The sequence below is a fragment of the Sturnira hondurensis genome, unplaced genomic scaffold, assembly GCF_014824575.4.
Source record: "Sturnira hondurensis isolate 20B ecotype Veracruz unplaced genomic scaffold, ASM1482457v3 Scaffold0016663, whole genome shotgun sequence".
Lineage (NCBI taxonomy): Eukaryota > Metazoa > Chordata > Mammalia > Chiroptera > Phyllostomidae > Sturnira > Sturnira hondurensis.
The window spans coordinates 7,027,427-7,048,802 of record NW_028089294.1 but is presented as its reverse complement, the minus strand read 5'-3'; the positions used below and the strand labels follow the sequence as shown (position 1 = coordinate 7,048,802).

The window sequence follows — 21,376 nt, the reverse complement described above, 5'->3', positions numbered from 1 at the left end:
TCTGTCACCATATCTGTCCTAGGGGAGGCCTGGTGTTTTCTTTTATTTTTAAAACTTTTATTAGCCACAAAATCCCAGGTGAGAGCAGAATAGCCGGGGTTGCACTAACTGAAAGAGAACTGAAAAACAGAAAAAAAATCTCGAGGGGCGAGGAGAGGAGAACTTCCAGATTACAGTCTCACAGCTGCCTCGTGGTTTTTACATTTTGACTTTTCACAGCACCGCCACACCTTAGCATTTCACTGCAGTGTTTTGAGTTGGGCCTGGGGAAGGCCCAACACCGCCCCCTACCCCTGCCCCCAGACTTCACAAGGCCCCCCACTGTGGTTCTCACAGGCTGCTGCACAACCCAAGGGGCCAGGGGCCTGCGCTTTCCAGCCTAGCCCATGGATTACCCATCACACTGAAGACTGGGGCCGCTCAGAGGAGCCTAGGTTCTGGTGCTGAGAGAAAGAAACTTCTAGGCCTGGATCTAGATCCCAGAACCCTAGGTCAACACAGTCTTTGGCTCTAGATTCTCCTCATGGAGATGACCCAGATCAGCCAAAATGCCCGAAGGCTTATCACTGGGGAGCTCTCTGGAGCTGCAGAGGCAGACAGACCCCAGACCTGGCGAAGGCCTTGGGTTGCTCAACCCAACAAGGCCATGCCCAGGTGTGACAGGCCCATTCAGAAATGGGCTGCCGAGGCACTGCAACCCCAGAGGGGACTTCACAGATGCCCCTCACGGGTGGCAAGGCAGAGCTCCCCACAGCGCAGAACTGGGGGCGGCCACAAGGCAGGGCACCACAGCCAGGCAGCAGGCCCCCTGTTCTGCCCTAGCAGGCCATGGGAACGAGCTACAGACCGGTAACCTGTGGGGCGTTCGCGTGCCCACTGCACTGGCACCGTGGCCTACGGGTGCAGGGCCTGCACAGGAAAGGGCGGCACCAGGGAGCTCATGACTCATCAGCTCTGCCTCTGTGCTCAGCCCCTCCCACCGAGCAGCTGCTGTCCCAGAGCCACTCCACACCAGCTGCAGGCTTTGCTCACTGGCCCGCCTCCCTCCTAGGAAGCGACCTGAACTGTTCATCTCGGTGTCTCTGGTAGATTCTTGCTGAATTTTACTTCCCTGGCAAATTTTACTTTCTCCTCTGGAAGCTGGGCTGGGGACCTCAAGGGGCTCAACCATAAAAGGCCAGGCCCCTGGCAGGAGGAGCACGCTGACTGGCCTGTGACTGGGGAGACACCCCGGCCAAGGTCCAATGAGACTGGATCGGGGAGAGAACGCTGTGAGCTGAACCACCAAGGGAAGGCAGGGGGACCTGAGCTGCATCTGAAGGACTGTCGGAGCTTTCTGGGTGCAAGGACAGTGGCGCGAAGCAGATGAAGGAGCAGAACTTTGTGGACCATGCTGTACACCAGCAGCAGACCTCACTGGGCTGGAGCATGGGGCTTCAGGAGGGCAAGGAGGGAGAGGAAACCGGGGGTGCTGAAGAAACGACCTCCGTCCTCATGGGGCTCCAAGTTCAGTGGCGAGGCAGGGCGGACAGCCACCAGCACACAAAGTCACACACGCAGGTTCTGCTGCGGGCTTCATGAGCGTGGACAGCGCTTAGGCCTTCTGAGAAGAGCCTCGAAACCCGATTATCCTGGATTGGTTTTTTAAAAAAGATTTTATTTATTTACTTTTAGAGAGAGGGGAAGGGAGGGAGAAAGGGAGGGAGAGAAACTTCAATGAACGAGAGAAACATCAGTTGGTTGCCTCACATACTCCCCGAACCAGGGACCTGGCCTGCAACCCAGGCATGTGCCCTGACCGAGAATTGAACCAGAGACCTTTCTTTTGGTTTGTGGGACGATGCCCAACCCACTGAGCCACACCAGTCAGGGCTGGGTAGTTCTTTTAATATGACGTAAATGGAAGTGTTCCCCAGGAACAAACCAAAATGGTGGTGGGCTGCCCCATCTGTCTTCTGCACCTGGACCAGGTGAGGAGCATTCCTTCCCCAGGGCCTTCCCCTGCTAAGCTGACATGCTTGGTCCAGGGGCAGAGGGCTGGCAGAAGTCACAGTGGGGCTACTGCAGGGCCAGGGGAGTAGGGTAGGAGGGGGCAGGCTCCCCATTCTGAACCAAGGTGACTGATGCTGACATATAAAAGCAAATTTTCTAGACAATTTGCCCTCTGACACCAGAGGCGTGGGCTGCTTCTGCACTAAGCAGACCCACGGGAGAGCGGGGGCTGGAGGAGGCAGGGAGAGGCTCGAGTCCCCTTCTTCCACAAGGTCCAGTGAGGGCCCCCTCTCAGTGACCCTCAGGGACAGAATGATGGTGCCCAAACGTACTGTCCGCCTGGCCAGCCCCCAGGCTCTGCAGTAATCGCCGGGACCTCTCCTTCTCTGCATTTCTGCACCTTCTGCATCTTCCTTGTCTGCACAAACCCATCTCAGAGGCACCTATAACTGCTCCTCATCACCCTCTGGTGGGCTCCTCTGTCACAGGCAGAACACAAGCTGGGGAGACAATGACCTGGCCACCAATCCAGGCTCTGCTACACACAGGCAGCGCAACCGGACATGCCTCGGTCTCTTCATCCATAGAGCAGGCGTAACAACTACCTCCCATCTTACAGAGATGAGCTGGAGGTGAATCCACCAGTCAACAAATATTTATTAAATAACAGTTCCAGGGTAGGGTTTCTCAAACTGGAAAGTGCATTCACATCACGGGGAAATGCAGGTGATATGCAGGTTTTGATTCAATATGTCTGGGGAGGGGCCTGAGAGCCTGCATTTCCATCAAACTCCCGGGGGGTGCACATGCCATCGTGCTGTCCCCTCCCCCATCAGGCCCTCAGGTTCCAGAAGGAAGGGTCCACAGCCCATTTCTGGGCCCACCACTGGAGTCAGGTTCACCAGAGGGGCTTGGGAAAAGGACACTTGGGGAATGAAGGACTGAACGGGGGACGCTGACAGGCACAGAGAGGGCCCTTGGCTCTGCCCAGGGCAGACAGGTGACTTGGGAGCAGCTGGCCACAGGACAGGCCCATTACCGAGTGGCAGACAAGTGAACGTGGCCGAAGCAGGGCCTCCAAAAAGGTTCTTCCTCCAAAGCCAGAGGCTCTGACAGGGCCCCGCCCACCTCCCGGGTGCCACCCGGAGGCCCGAAAATCCAGTTCTCTACTCCTGGCGGGACCAGGTTGGTCTGAGCACAGGTGTGACTAAAATGCCAGGGACAGGGAGTGCTGGGGGCTGGGCACAAATCGCTCAAACAGGGAATAATAGGTCTTCCCATGCAACCGTTTCGCCCTTCTATCTTAGTGGAAACTCTGTGGTTTTGACATTGTTTCTGAACAAGTATGACATGGACAGTAAGGTTCTTCCCCGGACAGGAGGGCGGTCAGGCACCCCCCCCATCCAGTGTACACAAACATGCACGTACTGGCTCTGCATTTCAGGCAAGACAAACTCGAGGCTGCTACCACTGCCTCCTTCTCTCTGTCCCCATGTCGGCGTCTAACACCCTCCCGGAGAGTCAGAAGGCACCTTCTGGGCCAATCCATGCCCTCCCACCCCGCCCCTCCCACATCAGAAGAAGGCTAAGTCCTCAAGCCAGGCCTCAGACGGCCACCCTGCCAAGTCCTCTGCATTAAAGGTGGAAAGCAGGTGAGTTCAGTGAGTTTTTATGTTTCGGAGGGGGAGGGGGTGAGGGGGAGGAACCCCAGAGCCTGTCCCCTACCCCTCAGTGAGAACAGGAGATCCACAACAGAGACACTCACGCGGTGTCCCCAGGCCTGGCCTGCTCAGCGCCCCCAGGTCACACGCCCAAGCTCTTTGCCGCACTGCGTGGAGCCACACGGAGCCACAGAGCAGAATCCCATGCAGAGTGGCGAATAAGCTGTGGTGTAAGGACCTGGCCAGGCGGAGTGCTTGGGAGCGGGCGAGGCAGGCTCCGGCGGAGGCCACCTGGGGCCTGACAGAGCCTGCAACGCAGAAGCTGCCTGGGGTGGAGCATTCCAGTGCAAACACCAGCTACCTGACGTCCTGGGTAAGTCGCCTCACTTTCGTCAGCCTCGATTTCCTCATCTACAATGCGAGGCACTGGCCTAGATCATTTCTGTGATTCCTCTCAGTCTAGAATTCTGACCACAGCTGTTTGGGAGCTCTGGCTGCCTGGGTACAAGTCCTGGTCCTGCCACCTCTTGTGAAATCCACATGAGTCCCTCCACCTCTTTGACCATAGCTCCTCGACAGTGATGTAGGAACGAAGAGAACACCCACTCAGGGGGTTCCGTGTGGATGTAATGAGGGCACACCTGCACGGAGAGAGGGCTGAAGTGTTATCACTATGTGAACTGTGTGGCTTCCTCTGGCCACTATCCTTTCCCAGCACTGAATGTTTATGGCCCCCACACATGCCCCAATTCACATATTATAGCCCTAACCCCCAGTGAACTGGTATTTGGAGATGGTGCCTCTGGGAGATGATTAGGGTTAGATGAGGTCACCAAGGACGGGCCTCGTGATGGGGTTAGCAGCTTTATAAGAAGAGGAAGAGAGAGAAGGATCTCCCCATGCCCACACATGGAGGCAAGGCCATGTGAGGACGCAGTGAGAAGGCAGCCATCTGCAACCCGAGGAAGGAGACAGCCCTCACATACACCGACCCTACTGGTATCTTGATCTTGAACTTACCAGCCTCCAGAACTGAGGGTAATAAAACTGACTTATACAACTCCCCTGCTCATAAATGGAGTCAGGACCAATGATCAGCCATCCCCGTCCCCTAGTCTCTGCATGGGGAGACCCACTGGGTCCCCCCAAACCTAGGAAAATCAACATCATGCATATCTGGAGGCCTCATGCATGGCCTCAAGCACATGCATGGTCAGGTGAACCTCAGCATGCCAAGCAGCAGGGCACAGTCACTGCAACAGGACAGGGAGGACAGGCAGAGAGGAAGCAGGCAAGTGGGAGGTCACACGCGGTCAGTGAGGGGCGGAGACCTGGCACAGTGCAAGACCGAGCAGCCCACGCCGGGCTCCTTACCTCCCCTGCAGCACCTCTGACCACCAAGAAGCTGGAGGAGTGCTGGAAAGAGTAGAGAGCAGGAGACAGGGAGCGGTAGGTACCGAGCCAGTTCTACGGGAAAAGAAGTGCTGGAAAGGACCCCCAAGGAGAGGTGTTAGGTTCAGGAAGTCTGAGGCAGAAGTGGTTTCCAAGAGACCTGAAAGACCCAAACACCAAATGAAGACCACCCCCCAGACTGGCCTGTGCCAGGAGCCCAGAGGAGAGGACGAGAAAGCAAAGGGAGAAGAGCCCGCAGACTGGACCGCCCCAGACGGGCACCTGCCCCTCCGCAGGCTGGTGCTGGGTCTGTCCAGGTGACATGCTCAGCAGATTTCCTGGGATGGGGAGGGCAGTCTCTCACTGGGGAAAGGGATCCAGGGCCCCAGCAGTGGACAAACAGGGACAAGGAGGCTGTGCCCTGCACGGGGGTCCAAGGGAGACAGAGGAATGGGCTTGGGGGACTCATATTCCAAAGCCAACATCACAGAGTGGAGGCTCCTGTCCTGGTTCCATCGTACATCTTTCGGTAACTCTGAACAAGGTATGCATCCTTTCTGAGCCTCAGTTTCCCAACATATGAGACGGGGAGACCATCCCCATCTGTGATAGAAAGAGGGTGACAGATACTCTGCCAATGCCAGGCACCAAATCCCCACAGGTCTACACGCACGTCTAGATTTTTCTCTGGGGGTTGGTTTGTGCTGAAATAGGGAGCTGATCAAACATTCACGATTCCTGGGCAGAAGGGCTCGCGGAAACTCATTGCCATCAGGGGCCACGCCTCAGGCTCTGTGGTCCCAGGGATCTGAATCCAGGGAGGAGGAGCCCGAAGCACGAAGTGGGAGCAGGGCTTTTACTAGCGTGAAACACCTTCAGGGGCCAGCTCAGCGGCACCATTACCCCGGTCAGGACACCGCAGCCTCCTGTACCCAGAAATCCCTACATCGCTGACCCTGCATGCCAGGGTCTCCACCCTAGCACCAGTCGCCCTGGGAACTGGTTCTGTCCTGCCCATCACTGGATCCTGGTACCACCTCTCTGGGCCACTCACAGTGGGTGCCTGACAAGCCTGAGAAGCGACGGACGGCTCTATACCATCAGGCACCATCACCAGCCTGACAAGGGGATGGCACATTGTTTGAGCCTTTCTCAACCTGGTTACACAACTGATTCCTCTTGGTCATGGTAACCCGGTGAGGGCAGGTATCACGGTCCTGTCCTCCAAATACATCAGCTGCGGCTACAAAAGATGAAGAGGTAATTCACCCAAAGGCACACAGTGGGCAGCTAGCTGTTGACAGAGCCAGAGTGAGAACCTGAGTCCTCTGGCACCCAGCCCGGTGCCGGTCGGCAGCCGGGATACCTGGTCACTACTGGTGTTCGCCTGGCTGGTCAGTGCCTGGGCACACCAGGGGTGATGTATCTTGGACATCGGCACAGCTCACCCTCACCCTCAACCCAGCATCTGCTGCTGCCCTATAGCTGCCGCCTGCTCCCAGCACAGGGGGGCCTGGGTGTAACGTGCTGGGCATGGGGGTGGGTAGCCCCAGCTGGCACCCACACCTACCTTTGATGACAAAGGCCTCTGCCAGCAGCCGCATCTGATACAGAGGCTTGGTGTCCACAGACAGGTCATCGATCCCAGCCCGCGCGTACATGCTGATGGCCTCTCGGTAGGAGCCCTCCACATAATGCAGCTTGCCCAGGATCAGCATGGCCTCACACATATACCGTGGCTGAAAGGACAAGGGCCACATCAGCAGGCTCCTGCCCAAAGTCCCTGCTGCCACCCCCACGAGGTAGTACAAACACCCTCTCACAGCGCCATGACAATTCGCCTAAGACCCTCCTCCAGAATGCCTTCCCCAGCCCTCAAGTACATGCTGAGGGCTCCCTTCTCTCCACACCTGCAGTCTGTGGCCTACTTACTGAAATTCTCATGAGTCCCCAGCCCTTTCGTATGTGTGTCTTATGCACCCAACTACGCTGCAGGCAGCTTGCAGACTGGGCCCTGTCTTCTCTCTCCTGCAGCCCCCAGCAGCTTCAGCCCAAGGCTGGCACTCAGGAGTTCAGGCACTTGTTCATTCATATATGTGTGTGTGTGTGTGTGTGTGTGTGTGTGTGTACACCCCCCAAATGATATCAGGTCCCACAAAACTTGGCCTAATATCATTTGGGTATACACACACATACACATACACAATGGGTGAAAAACCTTGGAAAGAGCCCATGCAGGTGACAGGCCTCAAGCTGAAGCCCCCCCACAAAAGCAGGACCTTTGCGGGGAGAACTGCCACATGAGCAGTATGGGCCAGGAGAGAGGAAGAGAGGAAAGGCCTGCTGGGCCATAGTCCCATTTTATCAGAAGCAGGTAAAAAAGTGCCCAATCAAGAGCCTAAATTCAAACCCGTTCTCTTTGCCCTACTTTTCCAGGTGTTGCTCATGCCCAGATCTTTACCCCACACCAGGACGCTCAGGCCCCGAGGAAGTCTGGTTGGCCCTGCCCCAGAGCTACATGGCCTTGGACAAGACTGCCTACCTTTTGAGGCTACTTGCTCTAGCCTGCCGTCTTCACTTCTGTGCTCCGCAGGCCCACCTCCCCTTCGGCCTGGTTCTGGGCACCATCCCCACCACACAGCATCGATGCTGTCCACAAAGCTCCCTGGAGGTGTCTTGCTGGTGCCCAGGCCGGCCTCTGTCACATGGGAAGGTGCTTCCCCTAACTCCGTGTTGGGGAGATCAGACTCTGACGACAGACCCCAGGGGAAGCCTCCACACTCCCCATTCATTATCCTTGCCCTCTCAGAAGCCAACTAAGAGAAATGGAGTGTGGCCCAGCCAAATTCTCCTTCCTCACTGGTCTTTTTGGCTTTTGTGAATACACATTCTACCTTTGCCTTTGCTCACACAGGCCGCCTATCTGGAACAGTCTCCTCAAGCTATACAGATTCTCTTCCATCCTTTGGGACTTTGCTCAGGCCCACCTCCTCCTGGAAGTCTCCCTGACTACCAGGGGACTCCTCTCTGCTAAATTCCTATAATGCCTCTACCAAATAGACCCATTTGGCCCCCACAAGCCTGACCTTCCGACTACTGATTAACTCTCAAAGGCTAAATTTTTCAAGGGCATTTGCTAGTCACACCAGTAAGCCACCCACTCCCTGGGCCAGGGCCACAGGTTACACACCCCCAGGGGCACGCCGCCCACGATCCCTCCAAGACAGGCAACACCTCTGCGATTCTCTCCACTTGGTCTCAAGCCACAGGCACATTTCCTCCCCGCCTGGCCTTGTCTTCCCACTGTGAGGGTGACACCCGATCACCTACCCCTCACCTCCCATGGCAGCAATGCCAAGAGCGTGAATAGGACAAAGTCCAGAAAAGAGCTTTGAACTTTTCTTTAGAAAGAAGCATGATAAATACAGGGCATGAGTAATTATTATTATTATCATCCAGTTCTACTATAAACAGGGAAAAGGGCAGCTGAGCTCAGAGCAACAAGTTTTGAGGTGCAAGGTGATGCCAGGGTGGAGCTCTGTGGTTCCTGGTAGACCAATGACAGTTCACAACAGAGCTTCTACCTCGCTTGGAAAATTAAGGACCATGTGGGGAATGTTCCATAAAGCCGAATCTGTACCATTCAAAAAGCTGCCATCAATTCTGAAAGCACATTTGTCTTGGGGTTTTTTTTGGTGTTAAGATATATTCTTAACTTTTAGGGAGTGAAGGTGATAGAAAATGGTACGGTGTGGCTGTTATTTTTTTAATGCCCGTATTTGGCAGCACTGAAAGATGGCTACACGCTGTGGGACCCGTGCACTTGAATTTGAAATGTTCTTGGCCTGTCAATCCAGCAGTGGTCAGGGAACCCCAGAGCCCTGGCCCAGGACAAAGATGCCATGCAGGAAGTCGCTCAGTCTGGAGAACAGTCCCTCTGCTGGGGAGTGAGTGTGTCACCCAGCCTCCGTGCCTCAGCATCTCTGTCAATAAAAAGGGAAGAACGACCACATGTGAATCCCCAGGGTAGGGGAAAACAGATGAGGAAATACTTCACAGAGGCAGACTGGGACTGGTAAGGGCAGGAGTGCCACCATCATCGCTATATTAATCCGAGTCTCCCTGTCACTGTTTTATCTCCACTGCAGGACTTAGGGACACAGCCCCGAAAAGTAGCCAAGAGCACGAGAACTCGGGGTGTGCAGACAAACAGGCCTGTGCTCAGGTCCTGGACCTGTGACTCCGGACCTTGGCTAAGTGACCAGCCTGTCCTGGGTCTCAGTCTCTTCCCCTAGAAAATGGGGATACGAGGAAGTACCACTGAGAGGACGACTACGAGGCAACCAGGAGATGGCGCGATGCCTGGGCTGGGTGGATGACAAGTTATGACAAGTGGTTCGTTATCACTGAAGTCCACAGAACTGAGCTGGGCAGGATCTTAGAGGTTGCGGAGAGCAGGCTACCCTGAGGAGGTACCTTGGGACTGACTTCTCCGTTCTCCTTGTCCCATCAGACACCCAGGAAATATGGGACTCCACCTGGGGCTTCATCTGCTGCCAGGAAAGGTCATCCCCTCCCCCAGCTACACCCTGGCATTTGGGGTAAGATGGAGAATCCCATACACTACTTTTAATATTTTATTTTGCCTGTTCAGCATTAAGCCTTTTGGCTTTGGCCTAGAAAACAGGGACTTTCTCAATGTTATCGGTGCCTAGGTATGTCTTTGATGAATAAAGCATGGTCAAATTTGCATTTAATAAATGTGATGTGACGGACAAAACAATTTTCACAACAATACATGTGTATACTGTTTGGCCAATACAAAGAACGAGGTGTTGGCATGAAGAAAGCTCCAGGTGAAAGTTCTCGTGCAAAAGCACAGCCTGCCAAATATGTACCCTGTGACTCTAATAAGAAGAGAAAGTTTTATATGTGTGTATGTGTGTTTGTTAAAAAACAAAGGAGTGTGGGTCACACACCGGGTGGGGACCAGAACTCCACACTGGGGGTGGGGATGAGTGTAGGAGCCAGGCTGGCATACAAGGACTTTGATTTATTATTTGAACTACTTGTTTGTGTAGTGAACTTTTTACAATAAGCCAGAGTCGTCTTAATTTTTCAAAACAATTTTAAAATACTTCATGGAGTCTACTGGAAAGAAAAAAAATAAAAGTGGTCTTAGTAGGAAAACCTTGGGACACACAGATCAAGTCCAACCCCTTTGATTGACAGATGGGGAGCTGGAGGGTCCACAAGGTCAAGGGACATGCTCAGGGTCAAGCGGCTGTTTTAATTGGATACAAAGTCTCCCAGAGCTACAATAATCCCTGTCGAGGAGTCTAACAGCAGGAACCTCAAACTTCCAGTCCACCCCCCTGCACGGCTTACAGAAAAAGCCAGATGCTTCTCCGTGGGGTGTCCCAGTGCCTGTTCTCCAGCCCCAGTGTACTTCCACTACCTGGTTACCCACCAACCCCCTTCACTCTTGCTGACATATTTTAGTGAAATTCTTATAAGAGGAACCCTTAGATTACACACAGCTTCCTGAGCTTGGAATGCCCTGTCCTACCTCTGTGTGTCTGTCGCCCTCGTCCTTCAAGTTCCAACTCTCCCCCAAGGGTCCAATGATAGTACTATCATCCCCAAGGTGATGCCTGCCTCACCCTAAGGAGTGTTCCCCTTGGACTCGCCTGTGCATGTACACCATGCCTGTGGCATATGTCACATGTCACAGGCCACACCGGACAACCTGCTGATAGGAATTATCTTCCAGGAGACCTGCAACCTCCCAGAGGACAGTGTCCATCTGTACTCATCTTTATGGCCCTTGAAGTACATAACACAATGCCTTTCACAAAGCTGGCTGCAATCAAATGCTTAGGTCAATAAATATATGGCTTTAGAACATCTCTTGAAAAATCACATCTTCTTTGGGTCTCTAATGACATAGCAATACCTCTACTATAGCTCAGCATACACTGTAATCTGTTTGTCTCAAAGTTTAATGTGCAATAGAGTTTGTTAAATGCAGATTCTAATCCAGATTTTGCGTTCCTAAGCAGCTTCCAGATCATGTCCAATCTGCAAATGGGTGGACCGTGCTTTGAGTAGTAAAGGTCTAGAGAAAGCCGTGACTATACTTCCCTCTATGCCTCCCCTCAGTTCCTGGCATACAATGGGTGCTCAATAAATGCACTCGGACTTAACTGGCTTGCCCGTTACTAAGCTCTTCTGTCACTGGCCAGCTCTGTATGTTTGCCTGTTTCCAACTAGACCTTAGGCTCACTAAGGTTTCCTTCCCGAGACCCCCAAGGAGCACACAGGACCAGGCACACACCAGGTCAAACAAGTGCTGTCTAATGGAAATATAACTTAAGCCACATGTGTGATCTAAATTGTCTTAGAAAATGTTCTAGTCACATTAAAAAGGTAAAAAAGAGGTAAATTAGTTTTTAATAACACTTTAACCCAATTTATCCAAAATAGTATCATCTGAACATGTAACCAACGTAAAGAATTAATGATCTTTTATATTCTTTGTTTTGCACTAAAGTCTTCAAAACCCAGTGTATGTTTTATACTCACAGCACATCTCATTGTGGAGTAGCCAGATTTCAAGTGCACATGTGGCTAGTGGCCACTGTCCTGAATAGCACAAGGCCAACCCTGAGAAACACTTGCTGTTCGGGTGACCGAATGACCCAGGGAGACTGACAGCAGACAGCAGGCAGGAGAAGAAAGGGGACCACAGGCCTGGAGGGGCTGACAACTCACCGACAGCTTCCCGTGGTTGAGGATGCCACTCAGGTAGTTTCTGGCTTCATTCATCTTCGGCTCATTCTTTTCCAGCAAAGGGATGGAGTCCTTTATCTTGGCATTATTCTCCTTCAAATACTGCTCCAGGAGGGCCTCTGCCAGGAGCAGCTTTCCAAAGTCATCTGAAAAATGGGACAGTGGTCCCCTGAACTTGGCAAATGTGGAGACTGGTACCTGTCCCTGTACCGACCCAACTACTGCTCCCCCCAGCACATAAATGGCCCACGTTTGAGAAAATCAATAAAGACACTAGTTCCATAAACTTAAATTGCCTTGAGGAAAAAACAAACACAGGCATTCTACCATTGCACCAGCACAAACCACCCTTTTGTCTTTTGCAGTTTCATGGTTGGGAAGACAGAGTTCCTAGGACTTGGGACAAATTCCCAGAATTCCAGAATTTAAAATGAGGGACAAAGTCGCACTCATGCCCCATTGTGGGTAACAAGTTCTTAAACCAAGAAGGCATTTCTCCAAATGGCCAAAGAAGAAGAAAATGTGAAGCAGTTTAATAATGAGTTTGCATATGCTCCCAATTTCCATGTAATCATATTGATTGGGTTTTCTCCACTCTGGAGGTATTTTATTTAACGTGACCAGTGGGGAACCTAGCAACGAAGTGCAGAGTGAAGGTAGGAAGCGGATTTACTTGTGCACCAACGCAATTCCTTGAAGAGCTTTAGTACTGACACTCTCTGGAGTTCTCCCCTTTATGTCAGCTTATCTGCAGCCCTCACCACTTAGCAGGTGAATTTATACTGCTTGGTTTAATTTGCTGCCTCCCCTACCACACTGAAAACTCCAATCTTGTGACCATCGTATTCCTGGTACCCACAGCCAAAGCGACTTGGCTGGAGATGGGATTCAGGTGTTCAGTGTGTAGGGCCAAAGGTCAAGTGTGCTTTCATGATGGCCTCAGTGGCTGTGGCGAATGTGACTGGGTCACTGACCTTCCTCCTTCAACCAGGGCAAGGCCCAGGCCCACCACTATAGGAGCCCAGTAAACAGCTGCCAAGTGAACAGGAGCCTCTCTATTACAGCAGGAAGAAGCCAGGAGGCTCAGGTAGTCACGTGGGAATCCAAAATGTCTCCTGGAGTGTGTGCTTGGTCCCATCTCTTCAGACTGCTCTTTCTGCTGTCAGGAAAGCATCCTCAGACCTGCCTGGGGATGCCACTGACTCCTCACTTTCAGGACCACTGCAGTTTGCTCACAACTCAAAGCCACTGGTCCCAGATTGCATGTCTCTGAAGAAGACTCTCCATCTGCAGGGGAGATTCTGTGCCGAGAGCATGGAATCTCAAAGCCCAGATCCCAGAAGACAGTCCCTCTGAGCACACCAAAGACTTTTAGCCAATCCTTTCCTCTACCCACCTCACGATTTCTAAAACTAACATTTGGAGGACATAGCCAGGCAAGTACCGGGTTCAAATGATCATCCATTGCTGGTAGGGGAGAAGCTGGTAACTTAGCAACACATGTGGAGATCATTTTTGTGCATTCCCATTGACCCAGCAATTCTGCTCCTATGTGGGTCCTTGCAGATGTGCAAAGCCACCTACATATAAGGTCACTCCTGCAGCATTATTTGTAATAGCCGAAAATTAGAGACGACTTGTATGTCCATCAACAGGAAGCTGATCCAACAAAGCATCGTGCACCCATAAAACGGGACACCACGCTGCCATAAAAAGGGATGAGGAAGCTCAGTATGTGCTATTATGGCATAAACTCCTAAACAAATTGATAAGAAAGCGGAGTCCACACGGTGGACATAATGGGCCACTGGTATTTAGGCATCCATAAAAATACAGGGTCCCACAAATAACAGCCCTTTCTTATCATATAAAAATATTTTATTACAAAATCATGAGCATGTGATTCTGTAACATAACACTATCACACTCAAGCCCACCATATGACATTTTAGATGAAACATTCAAATTGCTGTCCATCTCGTGTGAGACATTCACGTACCCTCCCAACCACACTCAGTGGTGTTACTTCTGCCAGACTCTGTACATGAAAAAGACACAAATATCTGAGAATCTCGCTGGTTTACTGGGAAAGGGGGTGAAAACAGGGGAGGACTTTGCACTCTCAGTGGGTACCTTTGGAAGGTTGACCCCTGTGGACATGTCACCTATTCACAGATAAAAGTTGAAATCAACCCCGGAATGAAAGGCACTCATCTCAACTAGAAGCTGGGGTCTGAGCAGCAGGTGTCTGAGCAGCAGTCCTGAGAGGTGGGCCTCTGGGCAGACTGCTCTTCCTCACCTGTTTTGCTTCTATCAAAACCAGGGGTGAGGTTAGGAACCTGCTCCTCAAAGGGCACCGCCCCTTCCGGGGCTCTGCAGCTGGTCCCCGCCCTCCTCCTTCAAGTGCACCAGTGCTAGGAACAGCCAGCTCCCCACCCAGTTCACAGCAGCAGAGCCTTCCTGCCTCCTGGCTCTGCCTCCTCCAGCCAACTGCCCCGCCCAGAGCTCCCCATGGCTCATTGGCTCCATTCCTTTCCAGCCTAGAAAAGCCAGCTTCCTCCCAGGTAACCCTCAATCTGGAAATACTCCCCAGGGCAGTGCCACTCCTCAAAGTGATGGGCGTGTCCTCTGAACACCTGCTGCTCAAAGTGTGGTCAGTGGCCTGGAACAGGTCGGTCTGTGAGGGTCTGTGACCCAGGTGCAGAAAGGGAAGTGCAGAAATTTAGAGTACACATTGACAAAGGTTGATAATAACATGGCAGAATGATTTTAAATCTGTTGACTTGAATAGTAAAAACCTGGAAGGGTAGATAGAAGTTTGTGTGTCTCACGAAAGTACTGGAGCACATCAGACTGGGAATGTAAAAACATACAACGGATCCTCCACAGACCAGTTGAGAAGCGCTGCTCCAAACCTCGAGAGGGCCTTTTAATGCGAAAGGGGAGGAAAAAGAGAAGGGGGGACTAAGGTTTGTTGAGGGCCCACTGAGTTCCAGGTACTTTACCACACAGTATCATTAAATCAGCACAAAGGTAGGTATTATTCCCATTTTAGAGATGGTAATGGAGATATGTGATGGGCCACAGCCCATAACAGTAATATGACACAACCAAAGAGTCCGTCTCCTCTCATGCCCCGCAGAGCAGAGTCTCTGGTACTTTACAAACGAAGAACAGTGTAAGAGCTATAAACAGGGGCTTAAAAGCGAACAGTAACTCCAAGGACAGGAATGAGAGTTGCTCTCACTGTTTTATACCTAGAAGCTTCCGACTACATTGTAAACACTTCCGGTCCTTCTCCAGAGCTTTTCCCCCTCCTCTTCAGCCCCCACTCGATCTCTCTGTTAGGGTGAGCAGGCACTCAGCAAGCGCTGGGGATTTGCTTTCTTTCCTTCCTTGCTCAACTCTTCTCCCTGCGCCATTCTTTCTCCTCCTTCCCCCCATTCTTTCCATCCCACTATTCTCAACTGGCCAATCTATGGGACTGAAGGATATTTTGGAATGAAGTTCTAGATTTTTTAGTTGTTAAATAGGAAGGCAGGTGGACAGCGGCTTTCCTGTCCTTCTTTAAAGGTAAACAAATTGCTTTTTATCATCATGTTGTCCAAATTGTATCCCCTACCTAAACTATTCCAGGTTCTTTTCTCCCCGCCCCCACCGAGGGCATGAGGAAGGCCTTCCTGACCGAGTGACACAGACTCTGGGAGCCCAGCCCAGCCCCCTGCCCTTGACAGAGACCTGAATGAGGCCACCCCTTAGTGGCCACCTAGTCTGCCCACCCATCTTGTTTTTGACAGGCCTCTGTCAGCTGGCTTCCTCTCTGCTCCTGACCCTGTCCAGGCTTCTCTCAGAGTGCCAGGTCAGAGAGAGCCACTTCAAGGACGCCTGCCTTCTCCCCGCACCCCCATTTGCAGAAAGGTGTTCCCCTCTCCACAGTCTGCGAATTGTCTGCTTAGAAACCTGGGTCCAGCCAGCAAGCCTGGAGTTCAGACCAGGCCCTTCCTCACTAGGTCACATGGGGTCACAGCGGTCTCCCCAGCTGCTCACCTTGCAGGACTGCAGAGCGCTGGGGCTTTCCTACCATCGATGGACGAGGAAGAGGCCGAAACTAGTGAGAGGCCACCTGCCTCAAACATCCCCTCTAACTCACCTGAAGAAACACTCAGAACAATTTCCAGTTCAAAAAAAATTATTCAGTTAAAAAACAAAGAAGCCCTTGCTGGTGTGGCTCAGTGGATTGAGCACAGGCCTGCGAACCAGAGGATCGCAGTTCGATTCCCAGTCAGGGCACATACCTGGGTTGCAGGCTGGTTCCCTGCAGGCCAACTCCCAGCAGGGGACGCACAAAAGGCAACCATACACTGATGTTTCTCTCCCTTTCTCCTTCCCCTCTAAAGATACATAAATAAATAAAATCTTTAAAAAAAATTAAAAAATAAAAAACAAAGGTTGGAGGGTGGCGAATACAGATTGGGAAAGACTTCAAGACGGACAGAGAGAGAGGCAGGTGAGATATGGCGAGTCCAGTAAAAGAACATCAGAATCAAGGAGGTGAGCTGCAACACTCTTTCAACTTTGCTATGTGCTTGAAATTTTCATAATAAAATGTTGGGAAAAAAGAGAGACCCAACTTACTAACCAAATGCAATGTGTGGCCTTACTTGGATCCTGATTCTAACAGACGAGCTGTGAAACGCAGGCATTAGATCGGAGAGGCCAGCTGCAATAATGGTACGGCAGTGACACTTTCCAACAGTTCTTACTTAGCAAGTATAATACATATCGCAATGTTGCAGCGCAAGGGAGAAATGAGGGTAGAAATAGCTCAAACAGATCCTTCTTGAATTCATGAACAGGGACGCTGCTGATGGGTGGGCACGAGGGACTCATTGTCTCTACTTCTACCTTTTGGACGTTTGGGAAATTTTTCATAATCAAGTTTTCTTTTCTTTCTGTTTAACCACTTGGGTGGGCTCTTTCTTTTTACACGAACAAACCTCACCACAAACAGCCGTACTCTGCTCCATCCTGACCAACTCTAAACCGGATGTGAGTTTGAAAGTACATGTACAAAAAGCAGCACTACCTTCCCCCTGGGTAGGTGGCAGGGCGCAGTCTCCCCAGACAGGAAAGGCGGGTGGGGGCCCGGTCTGAGGGAGCGCCTCCTGGTCCTCCACTCTCAGCAGACCAGAAAGAGGCACCCCGTCCTACTCCCTACAGTGAAATCCACGTTCTGGGATTTTGGGTTTTGGAAGGAAACCCCACAGATACAGCAGGGCCTCTGCCTGTAAAATGCGGTTCAACTGGGGTTTGGACCCCCCCATACCCTCCTCCCCTTTCCCAAATTATATAACTATTGAAGCTTCCAGTCACTGACTGTAGGGGTCTAAAAGGCCGGGTGTGGGACTGTAAGCATCTCCTTCCTGGGTTGCAGGGGCATCAACACAAACACCCCTCCCCATCCCAGAAAATAGGCTCTCAATCCCTACAGTGATTAAGAACTCTGTGGAGAGCCCTGGCTGGATAGTTCAGCTGATTAGAGAGTCATCCTGACAGGTCAAGGTTGTGGGTTCGATCCCGGGTCAGGACACATACAAGCATCAACCAGTGATTGCATAAATAAGTGAAACAACAAATCGATGTTTCCCTCTCTCTCTCTCTCTCCTTTCCTCCCTTCCTCTTTCTAACACACACACAAAAAGAGCCCCATGGAGAGAGAACCAAAATGCTCCACGTGCGGGCTTTGGGAGTCACTTGTTTTCCTTGCTCATGTGCATGTGTGCATTTTGGGACAGTGTATTTGGGTTTAATGGGGGTGGAAAGTCACTCACAGAACCAAACCAAAAAGCTGACAGAAGAGACTACCTCACCATCCTTCAGTCTCCCCTGTGCCGGTGAGTCGCCACAGAGAAGCCAAGCCAGGCTCCGTGCACTCTACTCTGTCACTGGTAGACTTGGTAGCAGGGACTCGGGCTTGGGTAGAGGCTCTGACACATACACACATGTGACTTTTTCTGAGTCTTGGTGTCCCTGTGTTTAAATGGGGACAATAATTTCTGCCCTTCTCACAGGCTTGTTTACAAAAATTTAAAAATACAGAGAGAAAGCACTTTATACCATACCATTTAGAAATGAGGCCATAGCATTTTTGCCCAACAATGCTTCATAGAATTCAGTAAGTTTGGGAAATTTGGTATTTATACTCTTCCCTTGGCTTGCATATCACAGGCAGGTGAGCTTATTAAAGGCTCTGAGAAGTCCTATAGTTCAAAAAAGTCTGTTAATGATATTTAATCCATGAGGCCCAATTTCTTAACTAGTGGCTCTCTAAACCCTTTCTTCCTGGGGTACCAATGAATTAACTAGTCAGCGTCCCTTGAGCCTCTAAAGAAGAACTCGGGAAATACTGCACAGACTCGAGGAGTCCCGGTTCCTGTCTTAGCCCCAGTGTGTTTCTCCATAGTGCCGACCTCATTCACACCCCCACACCTGTCCCAGGCTCCAGTGCCCTCTGCGTGGGTCACTTTCCATTTCCACCCTTACCAGACTCACCCCAGCACATCACCCCATGTGGAGGAGAGAAGGGAACTTGCAATTTATCTCTTCTTCCCTGAAAATGGGTGCTCACCAGCTTCTCCCATATATGTACCAGCTCTGGCTACTGTTCCTCACTGTCATGCTTAGACCTACCTCAAAGGTTCAACCCGACTGTGCATCTCTGCCACCTAGGCCCCCTCAGTGTCCTTCTACCCTTCCTCCTCATTGGGCGGACACACTCTGCTCTTCCCATCACCAGTCAGAGGTCAGCACACATTCTGCTACTTCCTGAAACCTTCTCCCCTTCCTCTGAGCTCCACATCTAACACCCAATTGCCCTCTGATCACCTCCCTGCCTCCCCATCCACCTTGGCAACTCTTCAAGCTGGAACTGTGCACTACACACCTTTGAGGTAGGAGTGCAAGTGGTTAAAAAGATGTACTGAGAAGCCTGGGTTCAAATACTGATTCTACCACTTATCAGGTGGATGATCAAGTCACTTAACTTCTCTGTGCCTCAGTGCCCTTATCGGTAAGTGGGACGAACAAGAGTACCTGCTTCACGGGGTTGTTGGGAGGAATTATGAAGTGATCAAAATGCTTAGGACAGTGCCTGGCACACAGTGAGTACTAGGTAAGTGTTGGCTATTACTATTCCCATTATTTTCATTCCTTCTCCCCCACGGAGCCTTCCACAGGCAGCCTTCAAAACTCTGTTTATTTACCTGCTTCCACAGGGCTCTGAAGTGCTCAAAGCTAGGGCTCAGGGAGGGCTCTCCAGGTGGAGCTGAAGGCACCAGGGACAGGATTTGAGGTTGGAGACCTGGGCAGGGCTTTCCCCACTGCCGCATCTGGGTGCTTTCCCACTTCAGTGCAGAGTGAGCCCAGCCTAGTCAAACCAACCCTACTGCTTAAGCCCCGGGCTATCTAGAAGCGTCCCCAGTTTGGCCACAAATGAGGAAACTGAGGCCTACCAGTNTTCCACAGGCAGCCTTCAAAACTCTGTTTATTTACCTGCTTCCACAGGGCTCTGAAGTGCTCAAAGCTAGGGCTCAGGGAGGGCTCTCCAGGTGGAGCTGAAGGCACCAGGGACAGGATTTGAGGTTGGAGACCTGGGCAGGGCTTTCCCCACTGCTGCATCTGGGTGCTTTCCCACTTCAGTGCAGAGTGAGCCTAGCCTAGTCAAACCAACCCTACTGCTTAAGCCCGGGGCTATCTAGAAGCGTCCCCAGTTTGGCCACAAATGAGGAAACTGAGGCCTACCAGTCCTCTTTCACTCTTCACCACCCCACCCTGGTGCTTATCAACCATTCCAACTAGGTCTGTTGTGGACAGAGCTCCGCTGTCGACTTGGGGGAAGAAGAGGTAAGGCAAGGACAGACACACAGCCTTCACCTGATGGAATTTAAAGACCTGGGCGGGGATTGCGGGTAGTGGAGGGGCAGTGCAAGATTCCAGCTCAAGCCCTAATCTGGCACACGCGGATACTACTATTTCAAAGTAGACGGAGTTGCCCACAAGATCCTAAATGGCACAGAGTAGAAGACGTTTTTCTCTCTCTCCCCCCAAACACCCAACCTGCATGATTTTTCTCCTGGGCCATAAGAGCCTTTCTAACTGACTTGGCACTCCTCAGACCAACACTACGAGTAATACCGAAGACGGCCGTCGCGGGTTGGGGGGCAGTCGCGGCGCGCTTCCTGGAGGAGGCGGCGCTTTTTCGCGCGCTCCAGCTGGTGAACCAGCCCCTTCCTTCACTCACCAGCGTCCAGAGAGGTGAACGAGCTGCCCGGAATGGCTCGCCGGTGGCTTCCTCCACTGGGCACGACCATAGCCTGCATCTGCCGGACCAGCTCCGGCATGCGGTCCCAGTGGCCCTCGGCGCGGCAGCGCTCCAGCTCATTCTCTATCTTCAGGTGGGAGCTGTGCGTGCCCTTCGCAGCCATCTTCGCGCGGGTGCTGTCATGGGAGGTGCGGCCAAGAAGGGGAGACCCGGCCGGGGGCGGCGTCCCGGCTGGGGCGCACACGCGGGCGGGGTCGATGGGGGAGCAGACCGCAGCAAGGGCCCTAGTGGTGGCGGGACCCCAGGCAGTCGCGGGCGGGCAGCAGCAGCACTTAGTGCACCGCCCTGCGCCTCCTGGCTGGGGCTCCGGCTGCTCTGCCGGGACGCGTTCAAGAGCAGCCTCCGCCTCTGCTGCAACAGCTCCTGACGCTGATGCCGCCGCCGCTGCTGCAGCAGCTGCCACAGCCCCCGCCCCGAGCCAGGGCGCCGCCAGCTGCGGACCCGCCCCTGGCCTCTGCTCCACCCCTGCGGGGGCGTGGCGCGGCCCCGGCGAGCTGGGCGCGCTGGCGGCCACCGTGGCCACAGCAGCCAGGCACGGGATGAGCGCTCGCGCCCGTCCCGGCGCCAGCCCCTCGCCGCACAAGCAGCGGACTCGGCGTTCACTTTAATGCCGCCGGGAGCCCAGGCACCCGGGGGTGCCTTGCTCCCCGCCCCTTTCCCATCCCATTGGGGCTCTTAGCCTGGGAGGCCTCCGCCCCAAGGTCCCGGCTTTGTTTGGTGACCCCGTCACCACTGCTGCCCTCGGCACGTCACAAATCCTGGGAGAGGCCCGCCGGTCCGGAGTCCCCAACTCCGAGAACCAGACTTCCGGGGAACCCTCTGCCGCCGTCCGTGGCCTGGCCGACTCCCTGCTGAGAACGTGCTGGCCTTGCGTGCCACCCCCCGGCGTGAGCGAGAAAAAACTGCCCGGTTTCAGGTCCTTCAACTCTGGGCGCCTCCGCTGAGACAGATTTTTTCTTAACTTTATTTTTTTAAACAGCACTGTTCCTCTTTCCAACTTGACTCTCCTATACTAACTGGCCTGTCCTCTGCAGAATCCATTTTCCCTGGATTTCTTAAAAATTTTAAGTTGTTAATCCAACTTGGTATTTATTTCTTAATTCTGGTGTCTGAAGACTGAGATCAATGCTCTACTGAGCTTTTGGAGGGTTTACTTAGT

At 52.5% G+C, this 21,376-nt stretch overlaps 1 protein-coding gene across 2 annotated transcripts in view; it reads right to left on the bottom strand.

Annotated features, from left to right (window-relative positions):
* The window catches only part of TTC7A (tetratricopeptide repeat domain 7A), a 113,748-nt gene extending 93,125 nt beyond the window's left edge, over positions 1 to 20,623 (bottom strand). The window contains exons 1-3 of one of the 2 annotated variants that reach the window (XM_037066536.1): positions 20,137 to 20,623; positions 11,820 to 11,983; positions 6,616 to 6,784 (exon numbers count right to left, since the gene is read on the bottom strand). In XM_037066536.1, the coding sequence (XP_036922431.1) occupies positions 6,616 to 6,784; positions 11,820 to 11,983; positions 20,137 to 20,320 (517 nt within the window). In that variant the 5' untranslated portion in view covers positions 20,321 to 20,623. The remainder of the gene's footprint in view (positions 1 to 6,615; positions 6,785 to 11,819; positions 11,984 to 20,136) is intronic. The other variant, XM_037066534.1, reaches the window with a different exon arrangement.
* Positions 20,624 to 21,376: the final 753 nt, after the last annotated feature.